Source organism: Dendropsophus ebraccatus, chromosome 9 (genome assembly GCF_027789765.1).
Source record: "Dendropsophus ebraccatus isolate aDenEbr1 chromosome 9, aDenEbr1.pat, whole genome shotgun sequence".
Lineage (NCBI taxonomy): Eukaryota > Metazoa > Chordata > Amphibia > Anura > Hylidae > Dendropsophus > Dendropsophus ebraccatus.
Window position 1 is genome coordinate 90,339,914 of NC_091462.1, and position 20,349 is coordinate 90,360,262.

General features: G+C 42.2%; 1 protein-coding gene across 2 annotated transcripts in view; it reads left to right on the forward strand.

Annotated features, from left to right (window-relative positions):
- Nucleotides 1–20,349, forward strand: part of PRKAR1B (protein kinase cAMP-dependent type I regulatory subunit beta) — a 145,210-nt gene that overhangs the window by 71,618 nt on the left and 53,243 nt on the right. For both annotated transcript variants that reach the window (XM_069983843.1, XM_069983844.1), the window contains exons 5-6: nucleotides 10,390–10,451; nucleotides 16,813–16,859. In XM_069983843.1, the coding sequence (XP_069839944.1) occupies nucleotides 10,390–10,451; nucleotides 16,813–16,859 (109 nt within the window). The remainder of the gene's footprint in view (nucleotides 1–10,389; nucleotides 10,452–16,812; nucleotides 16,860–20,349) is intronic.

Consider the following 20,349-nt stretch of genomic DNA (forward strand, 5'->3'; position numbering starts at 1 on the left):
GCTAAAGCTCTGATTGGTTGTGTCAGACAGTTATAATAAGTGAGACCCAGTATATTGCTTTATTTGTAATGTTCCTTTAACATTGTAGAAAACCCTATAAAAATGACTACTTATAATATATGCCTTGTTTTCTATGCCACTGGTTCCTCTTTTTGTCATTACGAAGAGGTCACATGCAATCTGACGTATTGTTCTGGGTCTTGACCATTGCAGCCACAGGGAGTTCAGTATTAGCCATTTTATCAGCCACAGAGCCACCAGTAATCCGCACTGTACCCTCAGTAATGTGCCTGCCCTCCTGCCCCATAACTTCGTTACTGTACCAAAGTGTACCAAGATAAAGTGATCTGTAATAGATTACTTCTGCCTGGAGAAAACTATTATGACCCAGTACAATAAAGTAATACACAAGGTCCATTGTTCCATTCATGATAGCTATGACTTACATTCAGAATTATAGAACTTCTATGGATTTCGATATTTCATTTCCTCCAGACATAAGGTTTCCAGTTATATCGTATACGTCCACAGAACATTCTTTTATCGCTCTCGTGGTCTCTGGCAAATCTGATATCCCTGAATTATTTCGTAGGTCTTAATGACCTTTTGCATGCCTTGCAGCGCCGTGGAGGATGTAGTTGGATTTTAATCATTTGACTTCATTCCCCACATTACAGCTTGGTGGAGCAGCTAGGGAATGAAGAGCACAGCCACACGTTTTTGTTAGCTATATCTAGAAATTGGTGGGTGCCTCAGCATGATATTGTTAGGATGGACTCCGGAACGCAAGACAAGGTGAAGCCCTGACGCTGAACCTGCTAAACTTTCCCTGCCTTTTGGAGTTGTCAGCTCCTTAGCAGGCCAACCCCTAACCTGAAGACTGATCTCTACTCTGGATATGGTGAAACACAAAGACAGAGACAAGACAATACAAACACAATAAATACAAGGTCCACAAACTGGGTAACTAACAGTCCTGGCAGCACAAAGTAAGAACCAGAAGGGAGAACGTCAGGGAGTCAAGCCAAGGATCACAAAGCAGGGAAATCACAACTAGGATAAAAAAAAGCTAGCTTAGGCACACACAAGGAGGCTCTATCGCAAGCAACTATAGATGATAGGGGTAGGGGTTTTTAGGGACTGGAGTCCCAGCCCCAGCACCTAATTGGGGCAGAGACTCCAGCTTTCTGTAATACACAGGGAGCTGACTGGCAGAGCTAACTGCCAGTCAGCCAAAATACAGTGCAGAACAGCTGATCCACCTGGCCAGCCCGGTTGCCAGGGTTGCCGTAGGCATGTCCAGGTGGCCAGCTGCGCGCTCTGGCGGTCCCGGGGGCTGAGTATTAGAAGGAGTTGAACCTCTCATTCATTATATTCTCTGTGTCTGATCAGAACAGTATCTTTATGGGGCCACTATTAGTATTTGGGAGTTATACTACAGGTTTTATGTGACTGAGGAGCCTTTACACCCCCTCAGGCCTAGGCCTTAAGCATGTAGCTATGCCCATGTATCATATAGCATGGTCAAAAGTCAAAAGGCACTTTAAAGTGCCTGCTATCCCACTAGAAAGGGATGCCATATAAATTGCATTTCACAGAAGTCAATCGCTCTTTATATTAAACTTTCCCTCAGCTCTGCATACTTCAGCTGGAATCCTGTCCCGGTAATGATATTTCCCTTTCGTACTGCGTTCTTACTAGAGCACATATCATGCCCTGAGGATACAGCTCTTACATTTACTTTCACTGAACTTATTAAAATGAATTTTGGTGATTTTCTTTCAGATGAAAGACTTAGCCCGCCTTAAGGTAACGCGCAGGAAGGTGGTGTCCTTAAAAACAGTTCCACTATGTCAAGTTAATGACCTGCGTAATGATTACATAGATTTGTATAATCCCTCTCCCATTTCAGTATCTCCATAGAGGAAGAGAAGAGCTCTGCCTGCAGGCGCTCTACACTTAATAGCTGCATACTTGTGCTTCAGGTATATTGTTCATTGTGGGAAGTTATGACTGTATCAAGTTCTTCTGTCAGTCTGAATACAGAATGTTATGATCATAGAAAGATACTAGTTTATCTAGCTATGGAAGAAACACTCTATCTATCTATCTATCTATCTATCTATCTATCTATCTCCTATCTATCTATCTATCTATCTATCTCCTATCTATCTATCTATTATCTGTGACCTATCTATCTATTATCGGTGATCTATCTATCTATCTATCTAATATCTATCTATCTTTCTATCTATCTATTATCTGTGACCTATCTATCTATTATCGATGATCTATCTATCTTCTATCTATCTATCTATCTATCTATCTATCTATTATCTGTGACCTATCTATCTATTATCGGTGATCTATCTATCTATCTATCTATCTATCTATCTATCTATCTATCTATCTATCTTCTATCTATCTATCTATCTATCTATCTATCTATTATCTGTGACCTATCTATCTATTATCGGTGATCTATCTATCTATCTTTCTATCTATCTATCTATCTATCTATCTATCTATCTATCTATCTAGTAAAACAGAACATAGGTAGTATATCCAAAGACACTTGTTCATCATGCAGGTTGCATATTAACAGAGGCTAATTAATTTGGCTAATTATATTATTAAATTTTAATGATTATATTATCATCTCTGCAGCTTACTAGGAGACAATGCTCTTTGTTATCCAACAATTTAGTCAGTATAGTGTCACTGTTTGGCTACAGAGGTTTTGGTGTTGTCTGACAGGAGAGCTGACTATACAATACGAGCAACCTCAGGATTCTCTACTACTGAATGTGGATGCTTAGCAGCTGTACACATGCGTAGTGAAGACTTGCACCACTTCGTAGGCACTCAGGAATGGCTGTCAATCAATACCAAGCCATATTGTGAGCGCGTAAAGGACTGGTCTCTTTTTTGAACAGAAAAAAGACCATATATGCGGGAGAACAGATCGTAGTTTGATAGTAAGAGACACCTAGTGGCCATTTGTATAACCTTCATTAAACATAGAAAAAAATATTATTGGAAAACTGCTTGCAATTACAACCCCAATATTTTTTGCACGCAACTGTGCCCCATTTAAAGGGAACCGGACACATTGAAAATACAGTCCAATCTGCAGGCAGCATGTTATACAGAAGAAACAGCTGAAAAGACTGATTATCATTTTTTTTGTGGGAAAATATTTAATATAACCATATCTAAACCTCTGCTCCTTCTGGGCTTAGGAGTCCAGTGGGCGGTCTAACTTAGTTGTTGAGATCACTTTCAATCAGTGATAAGACCGTACACTGGACTACTAAGCCCAGAATGAACAGAGGTTTGCATGAATAAGTGAGAAGGTATGCTGAATCTTTCCCTATAAAACTCTTCTTAGGGAGATTTATCAAACATGGTGTAAAGTGAAACTGGCTCAGTTGCCCCTAGCAACCAATCAGATTCCACCTTGTATTCCTCACAGACTCTTTGGAAAATGAAAGGTGGAATCTGATTGGTTGCTAGGGGCAACTGAGCCAGTTTCACACTACACCATGTTTGATAAATCTCCCCCTCTGTATCTATCTGCTCAGCTCCCCATGCTCTATAACATAATGTCTAGAGACTGGACTGAATTTTAGTGTGTCAGGTTTACTTCACTATAATATCGCCGGACTGTAATAAACCAACACTTGCTGACTGGAGAGGTGTGGGGCTCCAGTCTTGGGCACTTTTAATGAATCGTATCCCTTTAAGACCTCCATTGTCAGCTGGTGGGCGCCATTTGCTCACAAAGGCTCCTGCTTCCCTTATGAACATGTGGAAGTTATGTTTATGGATCAAGTTAAAGTGATTTTTTTTCAGCATTGTCTGAAGCAAATCAAGAATAAGAGGAAACCTGATCACATCTGAGAGGATTAGACTCAGGTCTTATGGCCGAGAGCCAGGAAGGGTATTGCAAGTGTATAGACTCCCTAGAGCGGCATATTTCAGAGCTGCCATTTTAACATCTCATGCATCAACGTGAGCAGGCTTCAACATGAAATATCTGGAACATCTTGCTCTGTGAAGAACATTTTTTATAACATATTTTTACCCAATTTGAACCTAAGGGTCTTTGAGTCTGTGACCTCTGATTGTAAAAGGAATGTCGGCATGGTTAGGTATAGCCCCTCGCTGCTGAGCTAGACGTGAGCGAGGCGTGCTGGGAACACAGCGCTGCCCAGAATGCAGAGTTCATTGTAAATTGCCAGAAGCTTTGTCTGTCATCAGGGGAAAGGTATCGCCACTTCCTACCTAATTCCTAAAGGTTGTGGAGGGAGAGGCATGCTTGATTTTATCAGACATTGTTCATAAAATTATAGAAGAAAGTGGAAACAGCATGTTCTGTCTGATTCAGAACTAGGATATCAAATCTCCTATCATCTATCTATCTATCTATTAGGGATGGTCCGAACCTGCAGATTCCGATGGCTATGGCTGTATCCCAGTTTTCCAGGCGGTCCTCCCGCTGGATCCGCCCGCTCCACGGAGCAGGCAGACAGCGGGAATCATTACCGAGGGTTCGGGTTCGTACGAACCCGAACCGAACTCGGTTCGGACCATCCCTACTATCTATCTATCTATCTATCTATCTATCTATCTATCTATCTATCTATCTTCCGATGTTCACATTTCCCTTGTACAGAGCCCTCTACAGGTCAATCCACAGATTTTCTATTGAATTCAGGTCTGTGCTCTGTCTGGGCCATTCCAATGCTTTGGATTTCTTCTGTCAAAGCCATACTTTTGTTGATGTAGAAGAATGCTTTTGGTCTTTGTCATACTTAAAGGTGAAATTCCATTTCACCTTTAACAGCTTTTTTTTTTTTTTTTTGTAAAATTGACTAATATTTGGAACTTTTAATAATTTACCTACAGCCTGGCTAAAATCCCAGTTCCAGCTGCAGAAAAACAATCCCAAAGCCTAATGCTTCCTCCACCATGCTCTACTGTGGATATAGTGTTCTTTTGGTGATGTGCAGTGTTAGCTTTACACCAAACATACTTTTTGGAATTATCATTTCGTAGGAAAATGCCTCTGTCTTGCTAACCTATTCCACAACCCAGGCATACGAAGAATACAGGAGATTGTTGTCACATGCAGTACACAACCAGTACTTGCCAGAAATTCCTGCAGCTCCTTAAAAGGGAACTGATCAGATCAAAAATCACTGTTACGGTTAAGTCACTGTTCTGAGCTGTATAGCACTGTGATCACGCCTCTCACCTTTCCCTGTGTGATGCAAGCAAGGAGCTGTGCTGTGAATCACGCCCAGAGAGGTGTGATTACAGAGCTGTACAGCCCCAGGACAGTGACTATAATGGTACGTTTGCAGGGCATAGTGGGCAGGGACAGATATATATATATATATATATATGTCCCTGCATTGATGTATTTGCAATATTTAATGGCTTAATTTTTGAGCTGATTGGTTCCCTTTGATGTTGCTGTAGGCCTCTAAGCCTCCCAGAATAAGTTTCTTTTCATCAATTTATGAGGCATATCTAGTTCTTGGTAATGTCACTGTTGTGCCATATTTTATCCACTTCTTGATGACTGTCTTCACTGTGCTCTATGGGATATCAAAAACCTCCCTTTCTCCAAAGCTCATTGCTGCTTCCTGGATCCTGTGACGTGTCATGCCCGCAGGGTAGTTCCTGAGGGGACGACATATACCAGGAAGCAGCAGTGATGGAGGATCGGAGAGGTGAGTATACCTTCTTTCTTCATACCATTAATTTTAAATTTTCTGGAATATCCCTTTAAATATACATTTTAAGAGACTGAAAACACATTAAAAAGCAAACACAAGATTTTATGCAGAGTAACAAACCAAAATCCAACCCCACATTTAATTTTACTGTTGGGTATGATCATTTATATAATATTTTTCATTAGTTATTAGCTAAAATACTCTAAATTGGCCTCCATGATATTTAAATGAACACCTTAAAGGGACTTTATGCAATTATAATGGATCTGTGTAGTGTTACACCTCAACTCCATTGATTTGAATATACCTTAGTTGCAATACCAGACATAGCCCATGAAGTGGTGCTGTTTCTGATAATAGATCATACTTCTAATCTAATCTGAAGTTTTCACACTCCAGCTTTGTACTGAGCTGTTAGTAAAGATATGAGTGCACTTGGTGTCCCTACCTGCATTGTTTATGCCGTATAAAAACCTATAATAATAATTTATTTGCCTCCAGCCCATAGACGCGTGGAGTCAGTGCTTTGAGTTGTCCGTTTATGTTTAGTACAGCTGTTTTAGGTTTATTCATGAAATGATCCCTTACCCGCCATTGACCTGAGTTACCTGTATTTTTCTGTCTAGGAAGCCCTGTGCATGTACGAGCTCGCTGCTCTCAACATAACATAATATTTTTATATGGCCTCAAGCTGCGTATATGATTGATACATAGACATACATTTACTTTCATGTCTAAACGTATAGGATTGAAATCGGTGCCAGTCACAGCCTGGGCGCATATTGGCCACCACGCCGATCCTGAGCCATTTTTACAGTCATGCTTTTTAACTGTTTATGTAACCATGTTGTTCCATTGGATGTGGTCCCGATGTGGTCCAGCCAAATCCAGCAGTTACTTGAGGCATGTAGGTTCAATATTCAGTATGTACGATATGTAAAGCATTGAGAAACATGTCCCTGCAGTAGTCCAGACAGCGTTCATCACATAAATATGAGCGTTTCACTTGTAGTCAGGTTATATTTAGCTTGTAAAAGTATAGTGCTATCAGGAATAGACTGGCCCGCCAGGGAACCAAAGGGTCCTCCGACGGGACCAGGTTCTGACACAGTAATGGGCCGCAAAGATCTAGTAGAACCCCATTTGGAGCTAAGTGACGGTTCTGACAAATCTTCTAGAATTTATTAACCCCTTCGCACATTCTGGTGTATGGAAACATGAAGTGTGATGGGTAATTGGGCTAAGGAGTTGTCACTGCTCCATATGCACCAAGTGTTATTTCCTCTGTCAGTGGTCAGGTTTGTAGTCAACTCCAGCCTCGACTTAATAAACACCTGGATCCCATGGCTAATAGTATCTGTGGTATTCAGGCAGTTACACAGAGGGTGGGCCCTCTTTGTCACCCTTCAGCTAGAGGGGGGCTATTGGGTTATAATGACAACTTGCCAATAAAAGTACAACTTGTCCCGCAAAAAAAGCCCTCACAATCGTATTAAACCGTTTTAAAAGGCTAGCATGAAAAATAAAAAATGGGGGTTAAAGGAGTTGTCTGGGGATCAGAAAAGTTTTTTTTATTCCCCAGCACTCCACTTCAACTGTGTGCTCATCTAGAAAGTATACACCTTCTGAGACAACAGGCACCGTATCGCGATCCTCAGATTAGCCCTTTACTATCAAAATGGGCTCCCATTGTGGTGCCAGATTTTGCCATTAAGGAAATAGGGCCTAGTGTGGTTCTTACTTTACACTCTTTCCAGGACAATTCCTTACTAAGGCCTCATTCACATCACAATGGTGCCCTCTGTGGTATGTACACATTGGCAACCTGTTAAAATGGGAAGTCAAAGTCACAAGCCCCAGTGACTTCAATGGCCCGAATGTGGTAATGGCAGATGCCAACGTAACAGAAGTGCGCTTGCCTAGTGAATAAACATACACGCTTAGCTGAGCATGCAAGTCTATGGGAAAGTCGAATAGTTGTCAGCAGAACTTGTATCTATATATATATATATATATATATATATATATATATATATAGGTAGACCTATGTGTGTGGTTGTAGTGAGCCCTGTGACTGATAAATATACTAGATTAGCACACACCCTATATCCATATAGCTGCCTAAGTCATTTGCCTACAGCATCCTAGGTTTCCAAGTTGTAACCCCAGAAACTGTTATGGTGACCATGTTGGTCGTCATTTGCTTTCCCAATAAAAACAATATATAATTCATGGGCTGCTTCTAAATGTTATCTCATAATGTGGATGACTGTGCTATAAGGAGAGAACTTCAGTCAGAATCCTGTAATACAAGGTTTTTATCCGCTAATATTTATGCAAGGCCATGGGGAAAGGTCAAGTCCTTAATGTTGCTGTACAAGCCTGTCAGCAGGCCGGGTTATGACAGCTTATAGTCTTCAGTCCTTTAGGAACGAAACCAACATTCATATTTGATTGCAAGCTCCTAAGCATCACAATGTATTATTAGCCCCCGATCTCATAGAGCATATAATGGGATTTTCCACTGGGTAAGTGACAGGTGCACTTCAAGGAGCACAACCCTTTTCAACGTCTTCACTTTGGAATGATGTCAGATCCATAAGGGATGTGTCAGATGTGACTTCTTGTGAGCTGTCAGGAGTCTCGGAGATGCTGCTGATGTGTCACTGCAATGTAATAACAGAAGCTGAATGAAGGGATCATGCATTCTCTCAGCCCTAGGTCCTGTCTACTTAACAAGTCCAAACAGAGGAGGAAGCTTGAAAGCTCACAGGAGACCTTGTTCATTAAGACGTACTTCCATTTACAAGTTAGCCCTGTTGAATATGTAATAGCGTGGGAGACGTGTGACAGTGGAGTTTAGTAGACGTTTACATTAGATTTCCAGCTGAGGTGGCAAAAAAAAAAAAATGTGCAATGAATATTTGTATGGACTCTTAAAGGAAATATGGAGTAAAGGAAATACAGATTGTCCAGTCAAAAGTGGCTATTAATAACATTTGATGAGTGTATATCTTATATATACTGTATTATCTAATATATACAAATGAACAGAAAGTAAGTGAACCCTTTAGGATCAATCTCTCATTTTTTTCCCTAAAAAGGATTCCTCACTTTTTGGATCTTGTAAGGTGATGAATCTTTAGGATTTCCCCTGCGGTCTTACTCCAGGTCATGAGAGTATGATGACCTGAGCCATATTGCCCACTGAGTGAGGTCATACTCCAGCTGTAGCTCACAGGACGGTGACATGATCTTATTCATCAGGGGAAGTGGGTCAGGAGAACCCTCAAGATCAGGATGGGAAATTGCTGCTTATTTAGTCAGAGTCAGGAATTATTAACCAGGATTTCTTAAAAATACAAGTGGCTTGGAATCTCTATGTCCTAAAGGCAACCACTGTTGGACCTCTACTGCTTGTGTTGTGTATAGTTGTAATATATGGCCAATATTGTCAGAATTATATGACAAAAGGAGGCACTATGGCAGATCGTATCCAAACACTTTTCCTCCGACCTGTCAGGAGGAGGCCATCACTTTTAGCTCCCGATGATGCCGGAGCGCACGTAAGTGCTGACAGCGTCCCTGGCAACCAGTCCAGCCAGTTGCAGGGAGTGCTCCAATGGTGTCCTTAGTGACTGCCTGGTCGGTTGCTGGTGGTGTGTCGGCAAAGACGCTTCTTGCTCTTACTGATTGGCACAGGTGTCTGATATAATGTTTTGCTGACTGGCAGCCAGCACCGCCAGTCAGCTCTGTGTATTTTTGGGGGGTCCAGCCTCCATAAACTACTGCCCCTATAATATCTCCTTGCCTGCAATAGAGCCTTTATAGAGTGTGAATGAGTTAGCGATTATTCCTGATTGCTATTCCCTGGTTTTTCCGATTTGTGGCTTGGCTTTTGACTATTTTTCTGACTACTGATTTTTTGCCACACCAACCGATTGTTACCGACCCGACTTGTTCACTTTGAGACTATTGTGTTTGTCTTGTCATGTCTCTGTGTTACACCAACTCAAGTCAGGGACTGTCGCCTAGTTACCCGCTGCCGCCTAGGGAAGATTGTGGAAAGAAGGCAGGGACAGTGGGGCTTTGAGTCCCTTCTGACACAACCTCTGCTGGGCTCCTTCACGTCTTCTGGTCTTGTGATGGTAAATTTGCCAAAAGTTTGAGTTGACTGCTCATCCCTAATGGCATGTCCATTCTATTCATGCCAAAACACTATTTTGAATGGATATATATTTCACACTGTAACAATTGCACTTCATCTACAATATATAGAACATTGATGCCCAGCCAAAATGTAATTACTCCTGTATGAGGTCGCCTGCCAGCACGCTCCCATGCCTGTGCTATACTGACGTTTGTATACAAGTATGATAGAAATTAACATAGGATCCAGTTGCGTGTGTACACTATATAGTGACATGTGTGAGGTTCTCAGGATGCCTTACAGTTCTATGCATCAGCCCTTAACCACTCAGGAATCAACATTATGTCTTTGTAAACCTGCTTGTAGTCCATTTATTAGGAGGAAAACAAGAGTCGGCCCGTGCGTATGTTCAGCACCACCAGACAACCTGTCATATTAAATAAACCCGAAGCTCACTTACAAATTACTTACACCCCCTTGTGTCTTTTGCAGTGATATATTCGATGCCATGTTTCCTGTCAATCACATTGCTGGAGAGACGGTGATACTACAAGGTAAGAATGTCATAAATGTGATGCATTCATCCACAGCGATTACATAGAGCTGCCGTACGTTCTTTAGGAGGGGCCACAATGCCACTGCGGGCTATTACACGATAGGAGTGAGACGTGAGACCTTAGAGAAATCCTAGAAATTCACAAGATTTTATATAGACAACTTTTATATATCTAATACCCTTCAGCATGTGTTTTCTATAAAGGGAAATATAACACAGTTTAGCTCCCTATAGGTTTCATATGCACCTGTCCCTCAGCATTTACCCCAAATCGTACAATTTGCTTTTTAATGTTTTAAAGGGACAAAAATGCCATTTTGTAGAAAGCTGAGTGACAACCATCATTTTAGCTTCCACAATAGTTGGGTTCCTTGGATTGACCAGAATAAATTATTCAGAATGGCCAATATCCAAAAACTGGGAACACATGAGAGATGAGCACAACTCGAGCATGCTTGAGACCGATTATTTGGCATTTAAATACCGGTGGCTAAAGAAGTTGGATGCATAGGTCATAGGTTGTAACCATTTTTTTTCAGGACTCCCTAGGGCTGCATCAGCCACCGGTATTCAAATGACGAACAATCAGACTTGAGCATGCTCAAGTTGTGCTTATTTTTATATATCAGTAATAAGGTCTGATATGTTATTTGTGAATCATTCCATAAGAAATAGACCCTAGTGACAAGTGCTTCAAAGGCAATTCTATATGGATTTGCCTTCTAATGGGTATTCGGAACCCAATATTTCATCATACTCCGGACCCACTGGAGGATCCTGGGACTGGGGTTTGGCCAACCCGACTCTAATTGTCACATCGTTTTTCTAGATATTTTGATGGCAACTTTGTCTAGTTTTAAATTAATGGTACCAACCGTCATTGGTCTGTCTTCATCTCAAAGGAACCTCGAGGCAGCCTCTTGGCCAGTCAGCAGATACAGATATAGTTGCTTTTAGGTACATGGTTCAGACACCATATATCCCCTAATGGACTCCTTATAATATTTGCCAGCAGGGGTGAGCAATATTGCTGTCCCTATGTAGTGGGAATTGGGTCTCTGCCATCTCTAGATTGGGTTTTGCCTTCCTTAGGTTTGTAATTGATAGAGTTAGGTTTTGTAACCCACTATATAACTATGAATGAGACAATTGTCTACTGCATAACTGTACTGAATGAATGGCCTTAAATATAAATCTAATATTCTGCTGTCAAGATAAGGACTGGTTTTGGCCTTCACAAGTCTTAAAAACATTTCTGAACAAGTACAGGTCAACTCAGGTTGTAAAAAGTCTTGGTTTCAAACTTCTTGGAAGAGACATCTGCAACCAATTGTCAGAAACCCAGACATTCCCCTAAGAACCTCTGGACCAACTTGCAGATTTCTATTACATACTACCAAATGGCAGTGGTTTGTATTCAGGCCTCCTCCTCTACCTATATATACACAAAAAACAAGATGCATCCAAATAACTGTGTGCAATAAGGGTAATGTAAATCACTGTCTCATAAACAGCCAAGGTAAAGAGAATGTACCTGAGCTGCATGGCTACAGTATGTGGAGGGGAACTAGTCAGTCAATCTAATATGCTGTTATATATCTGAGACCTTGTAATTAAAGACACAGTACTGGCAATACTCCTTTGGCAGGGTTCACTCAGTGTCGTGGACTGGTATCATGCGGGACAACATAGAAGCATCCGGGGTGCTCCCCTTAGAACCCGAGCAGTTCATAAATACATCCAATAAGAAGAAAAGGTTCTGGGGGCACTCACCGTTCAGATGCGTAGACTTTTATTTCAATACAGGTTAAAAATTCAGCAGATTCATCTGTAGCGGGCTGGGACGCCAACCACTAATCACACAAGCTATGACAGCTGTTTCACGTGCTTGCACGCTTCGTCAGATCGGTTATTTATCTGGTCTCTTTAAGTAGCAGCTGTAAAAGGGACGTAGTGACAACAGTTCACATGTCCCTAATGTTCCTATTCCCTAGGCAAAGCATCTTTCTCAAAAAGGGCAGCCTGTACACTCTTAAAGCCACTCTGGACCCACAATCTGCCCCCCCCCCCCCCAAACTGCTTGTACCTTCAGATAGTTGCTTTTAATCCAAGATCTGTCCTGGGATCCGTACGGCAGGTGATGCAGTTATTGTCCTAAAAAACAACTTTTAAACTTGCAGCCCTGTGTCAAATTAGCTTAGCCTAGAGTGTCTATGCCCTAGGCGTGCACTGCCTCTCCGTCCCTCCTCCCCACCCTCTTCACCATTAGGAATGCCCCTGGGCAGGATTTCTCCTATTCATCACTTGTCTGAACATTGCCTTAACGATTCAGCTCATGTGCACACATGTGATGATTAGGAGAAATCCTGCCTGGGGGCATTCCTAATGGGGAATAGGGCAGGGAGGAGGGGCAAAGGGGCGGTGCAGGCCTAGGGCCTAGACACTCAAGGCCACGCCAATTTGATACAGGGTTGCAAGTTTAAAAGGTGTTTTTAAGGACAATAACTGCATCACCTGCCAAACGGACCCCAAGACAGATCCTGGATTAAAAGCAACTATCCAAAGGTACAAGCGGTTTGGGGGGGGCAGATTGTGGGTACATAGTCGCTTTAAGGGCCTTTTACACAGGCTGATTATCAGCCAGGAGCTTTGCTAGAAACGCTCCTGCGGCTGATAAAAAGCCTGTGTAAAAGTGTTAACGATCAGCTGAGAAGGGGGAAAATGCAGAATCCTTGGCTGATTGGATTTTTTAGGTGAACTAGCTCTTTAAGATGCTTTCTCCAACTATGATGTCTAATATGCCTTAGAAAAGACATTGGGAGGTTCAGTATCACTAAAGCTGCATGCAGCACTGCTAGCAATAAGTAACTGTGCTGGGACAGGGCTTGTGCACCACTGCAGTTCCCAACACAACCATTGGTGGCAGCAGATGAGCCATGTCGTCCCTCACTGCTGCAGGTCAAGGTATGCATGTAGAAAAAACTTACATTTTCTTTCATTGATATTATGAAGATATGAAATTATTGTAACAAAAAGAGAATAGCCCTTTAAATGAATGGTTATCCATCTGATAGCTGTTATACAGAAAGTCTAGAATCACGTATGATGGGCTGTATTATAAAACCCTGCTTTAGGCAATAAAAAAATCTTGTCCTGCTGCTGAGCTATCTCAGTAATGAAAGAAAATTGAAATTTTGCGCAAGTGCCAAAGAAAAGATAGACACCACTTAGCTAGTTAGAGAGGTGGTATCATGGTCACATGCCATCAAGAGGACCGATGACAGACGCCTGTATTTAATGGGAGAATTAATCATGGAGCCCTCTAGTCTGTAAATAGAAGAACTTGTGGTTGAGACCTCATCGGATTAAACTTCTAAGGCCACGGGCACCGCAGTGTTACAACACCTGACAGTGATTTAGTCATTCTCCTCCATGGAGGACAAAATGACTGATTCACATAGTAGCTCCATTATAACAGTAAAGCTCCCGAAACTATTGGTGTCCAATCCAGCGACACTCCATGTTGAAATGTTGAAATAAATAGCATGCTGCTTATTTTGACTGAAAAATTAAGAATAGTCTCATTGAAGGACATTGGGACTAATCATTCATAAGTATGTTTGATAACTATAGGGTGCCTGAATAAGTATAGGGCGCCGCAGAGAGTGGAGGCACCCTATACTTAACATTGAGACAGTGAGGCAGGCAGAATTCCAAGCGGAGTCCGCAGCAGGGATTTCACTTGGAATTCCTGGCTATTTTCCAGTATGTTAGGGTATGTTTACACTGAGTAATATTAGCGGAATTCCATGGCAGGGTTCACCGCCGCAGAATCTCGCCCCCCTCAGTGTCACACGATATCTTTATAGGATGGCTTGTGCGCCTCCGCTTCCGTAGCTCTCCGCTCAAAGAATTGACTTGTCGGGAGCGGAGGCGCGCGAGCCATCCCATAGAGACACCAAGGCAGGCGGGATTCCGCCATGGAATTCTGCCTATATTACTCAGTGTGAACATACCCTTGGAGATGAGTTTGTTCAAGTCCCATCATTTGGAATCTGAATACCAATGGCTGACAAAGTTGGATGCAGCCCTAGGGGGTCCTGGAAAACATGGACACAGCCTATGGCCTATGGCTGTATCCATGTTTTCCTAGACTCCCCAGGGCTGCATCCAACTTCTTCAGCCACTGTTAATCAAATGCCGAACAATTGGATTTGAGCATGCTCGAGTTGCGCTCATCTCTAATCCTAATGTGTATAGTCTCCTATGACTTTTGACCTCTGCCATCACCATATTCTGGTGTATCTGCATGCATCAGTACCCTACCGTGCCCCACTACATGCCTAGTTAATAGCCATCACTATTGCTGATGTTTGGTCTACTGAGGCGGCTTTGATACAAATCAGACTTAGGAGGGCCATATTGGACCTAAAGACATTTATATGCAACGTGAGGACAACTAGGTGTGTGGCATAGAGCCTTTGTTCTAGATTTCTCTTCAGGAATGTTAGCAGATACGCACACAGGAGTAGACGGAAAAGTATGCAGGAAAGGTGATACAGAGCCCCATTTATCTACCCACAACTTAAACACATTACATTTTTCCTGCCCGGATCTTAGAAGTGATTGACTCCTGAGATGATCACGTTTCCTCCACATTCATTTGCATTACCCATTGCTGACATGAACTGCAGAGTGCACTGCTTTGTGGCTTTGGCAGAGACCAGACTTTAACTAAAACAATGTGTCCGGATCTCAGGGGATCCCGCTCCGCTGGTGACAGGGCCAAATATGGTATCCCTGTAATAGAGAAACTCCACTATTTCTATTGCTATGTATTTCGTTTTGTCACAAGATTACATCACATTACACTTACAGAACCGGCATTTACTGTGACCCCAGGTCGCCTTCTTCCAAATGTGTTCAGGGTTTGCATGCATTACTAATGATTTATTAATATGTTTATAGCATTGTTTTATGTGGCTGTAGTTTCTATAGAATTAGCTATTTTAGTTACTTCTTAGCATGGCTGCATTACACGCTGTGGCTTGGTACTGGGGACCAGGAGACTGGAGTGAAGGTCACAACTTTCCTGATCTTTACTCTGCATGTATTGATGGTATGGCCCTAGAGCCCTCATAAATGGGCATCCCATTATTTGAAAGGGTTCAAAGTCTGACACAGTGCTCTCTGATGCCACCTCTGTCTGTGCCAGGAACTGTCCAGAGCAGGAGAGGTTTTCTATGAGGATTTGCTGCTGCTGTGACAGAGATGGCAGCAGAGGACACTGTGTCAGACTAAAAAGAATACACCACTTCATGTAGGACATACAGCAGCTGATAAGTACTGGAAGACTTGAGTTTTTGAAATAGAAGTAAATGACACCAGTTAAATGGAAAGAAAAAACAAAACACCAGAGTATCCCTTAAGGCATTATGGCACCTATACTGCCTTCTTCAGAAAACAATACATATTTCTATATCAGGAGTGACAGGTAAAAACACAAGTGTGACTGACCTATTTCATATCACCATGGTCTTTACTCATATTCTTCATGGTGGTCTGAAACACATCAATCAAACTTGTTTTTATTCCTATCAATCCTGATATATATGTATGCTGTTTTTCTTAAAAGGCTGTATCTATTTTCCAATATGTTGCTTTAAAGATTAAGGATTTTATCCATTTACTAAGGCTGGTGGAGCAGTTTTGATCTCTGGGTATCACATAAATGAACAGTGTATGATAAAGCCTCTACCTACAAAGGCTTTTATTTGAGCTGTGACTAGTGTCAAGGAGGCAGGGCCTATCATTCCCTGGGCCCGGGGTCTCCACACTGCGGCCCTCCAGCTGTTGCAATACTACATTTCCCATCATGCCTGGGCAGCTAAATCGAAAGCTTTGGCTGTCCGCCATGATGGGAATTGCGGTATTGCGACAGCTGGAGGGCTGCAGCTTGGAGACCCATGCCCTGGGCCCTAGCACCAATACACCGTACTGTGCTGTATGTCATAATCAGAATCTAGCCCTGTGCATACAGCACAGTGAGGTGTAATAGTGCTAGCTCCCAGGAAACAATAGGCCCCGCCTCCTTGACACTGTTCACATCCCAAATTAAAGCCTTTGTTTATGAAAATAAAAACACAGACACAGGCAATAGAGTTATGTTTTAATGCTTATTTTGATATTTATCCAGTGGTGTCCCCAGTACCATACAGACAGTGACTGACACAAGGCAATGTAGTCAGGGAATGACCTGGTAAATTGCTCCCAGTTATAGTGGATTATAATACAGCCACAAACATGTAAGTTCTTAGACCCTTCAGCTTCATTATAATAAACACTTGTTTGTGTTCCAGGTGATGAAGGCGACAACTTCTATGTCATCGATCAAGGTGAAGCTGATGTAAGTATTGTAGTGTGTATATAAGTACATGGCCGTTTCTCTATGAAGCCACAAAGAGAGGTGAAAGCTGCATTCGCCTCTCTTCTGTGGCTCCATAGAGAATGAATGGAGCTCCAGCACACATGCACTGCCCACAGCTTCATTCATAGGGGATTTCGGGGTTCGGAGATTGAGGCAGACCCCCAGCAGTCAGACACCCTGCAGTCTGTTAGTTATACCCTATCCCGTGCATACTGTGGATTGGACATAAGTACCCCAGATGGCAATGCCCCTTTAAGGCCTTTTTTTTTTTTTTTTTCAAAGGTCGATTATTGGTCGAACGAGTGCTCCTGATATTCACTTATGTAAAAGGGAGAATGATCAGACGTGGAGCACAGCTGGCTCCAACTAATAATAGGTGGTGGTCAGACCCCAACTGACCAAAACTTTTGCTGTGTCTCTAGGACATGTCAAAATGTAAATGACAAGAACATTTTAAGGAAGCCATATCTATTCCAATCTGCACATACACATGAGTGTAGAGAGGGGGTTGTGCCGCTGCCAGTCTCATTTACTGACTACTTATCTTCCAGGAACAAAAAGATCAAGCTGATCTCTCCTGACATCATCTTTTGGGGGAAATTGGAGGGTCCCATACAAATTAGATGGTTGGCTTGTCTCACTAAATCAGTTGGTTCAGCTGACACATATAATAATGTGTATAGGGGCCTTTTATGTTCAGGTGCTTCCAATGAGGGTAGTTTCTGAGAACACGGCAAAGCCATGGGGGTGCTTCTTTGGACCACATTCACACAACCTATGACAGCAGCTGTTCTGTGATCCGGCCGTGTCACAGAACGACTGGTGTCAGTGAAGATCATCCCAGCTGATACTGCAGTACCGGCCGGAAGAACTTCACTTTTGTTGAATTGGGATGCAGGCGCACCATTGCATTGTTCATTGCACACAATGAAAAGTATGTCCAGAGCCGCACTTTCCATTGAGTGAACTGTCAGTGTTGTGCGGCTGCTATTTAATCAACAGTGGCCACAAAAAAATTACATGTCAGTTTTCCCTGCAGCATCTAGCGATCTCATCCAGAGGGTATACTATGTGTATACACTCCAGCCGGGTTTCCTCTGACTTTAATGTAGTGTATCTTTTCTATTAATCACAGCCGTTGTTGCAAATTAGCAACAACGACCGTGATTAATGGAAAAGATACGTTGTGTTAATGTGGCCTAAGGGTTGATTGGTGAAAGTCTAACTTTATTGACTCCAAAAATATATAACACATATTAGAAGATCACTTTTAGGTGGTTTTCTTAGTTTAATGTCACCAAGTTTAATTATTTAGTAATTTTTCTATTTTCTCTTCCTTTTCTACCCCGGTTAAACAGCGAATAGTCTGTTCAGCCAGCGCAGTGATATTATTCTAAGACAAATATTCCGTAACTAATTCCTGTTGTCCTGGCCTAGCACCCTCAGAAGGAGACAAACTATTGACTAATGATTTAACAAGCTCTAAAAAGGTTCCTGAGAATCAGTAAATGGTGTTAAGTCCCTGTGTTTTACTAATGATGCAGCCTGTCTATCGGTCTTAACTCCATAACAAAGAGGATATCACTTTACCTCCAGTTAAGTAATAGAACCTCCAGGGATCTATCTCGGCGGAGCGGAGGCCACCAGGATGGAATGCACCTGAGGGGGACATTAACACTGAAGGGAACTTGTTTATTAGTAATTTGTGGCTCATTTCTGCTTAGTGGGTACGGGAATAGCCATGGACAATTTCCTCTGCCAAAGCCCTCCTTTACTCATGCTGTAAGCGAGGATATTACTAATCTGTACTGTATGTAACCCCTTCCAGACAATGGGTCACATTCAGCCTGATGAGTAATACTGCACATTCACTACTGAGATCTTTTTATGTATACAATAAAAGCAAAATTAGGAAACTGTATATTTCAAGCCATATATCACGGCAGAACTGATAGCCAACAGGAGACTTATGAGAAACTGCCAGCCTGGGGGTGAAAAAAATAAATCTCCCCCTATAGGTTTATAGCAGCACCAAGATTACTTGACGGTTGGCCCTACAGATTTAGTTTAGTTTATCTTTGTTGGACCTGTCGAGGTTTAAGTTGTGGCATACACTACCCCATACACATGCATGCACAGTTGGTTGTGCATATGATCTCAATAGGGTAAAGAGAATAAGACACTGCCAGGATTCTTATCCATGAGAATATTTTGATGGGGCACATCAAAATCCAGCTACACGATCCTTCTCTTCTCCAACATCTTTCATTATTGGAGAGCCAGAGGCCCACGTATACAAAAGATAGTCAGACGATCCTGCAGCCTACAATAATCTAATGTGTATGGCCAGCTTAAAGTGGACCCATAAGCAGGAAAACCAAGGTGTAAAAGAGCACATGGCTAGGTAAGGGTAACCATCAGGATTCTGGGTATACCTTTTGTTTTCCAATAGTCATCTCCATTTACAAAATATAAGCCCTAATGTTAAAATTAGAGATGAGCGAATCACTCGAAAATTCGTTTCGCAAAGTTCACGAATATTTACACAAATTTGCGAATATTTGCGGCTTGCATACAAACAAATTTCATTAAAAGTAGTGGCGAGCGAACATGTTTGTAGATGTTCGTATGTTCGTACGAAAATGCTGCTAATTGTTCGTGTTCGCAGATACAAACAATTTGATGATCGGAATGGTTATAACAATCATTTTCGAACATGCGAACGTTTATCTCGTGATGTACGCAACTGCCTAATATTCGCAACTGCGTAATGTTGGCAACTGCGTAATGTTGGCAACTGCGTAAGTATAAGCTAACATGTGCGAATTAAATGCCTGATTCGCTGCGAATCGGAATTAGTCAGATTTACTTCGCTCATCTCTAGTTAAAGTGAGACTCAAGAACCCAGGTAAGTCCAGCCCATGTCTTCTATATATAGTGGCTGTTAGTCAGATGGGGTAGGTGGATGCAAGTGTGTCATGGGATGGTGATAAAGAAGACATCGAATAGACCTACTTGGGTCTTGCCATGCTGGGGAACACCCCCTGGACACTGGAGCCTCAGTTGCATATTAAAGGAGAAGTGAAAATTTTTATTAAAGTATTGTATTGCCCCTCAAAAGTTATATAAATCACCAATATACACTTATTACGGGAAATGCTTATAAAGTGCTTTTTTCCCTGCACTTACTACTGCATCAAGGCTTCAGTTCCTGGATAACATGGTGATGTCACTTCCTGGATAACATGGTGATGTCACTTCCTGGATAACTTGGTGATGTTACGACCCAACTCCCAGAGCTGTGCGGGCTGTGGCTGCTGGAGAGGATGATGGCAGAGGGATGCTCAGTGTCACACCAGTGCCCTGTGTCCCTCTGTGTCCCTCTGCCATCATCCTCTCCAGCAGCCACAGCTCTTGGAGTCGGGGTGTGACATCACCATGTTATCCAGGAAGTGACATCACCATGTTA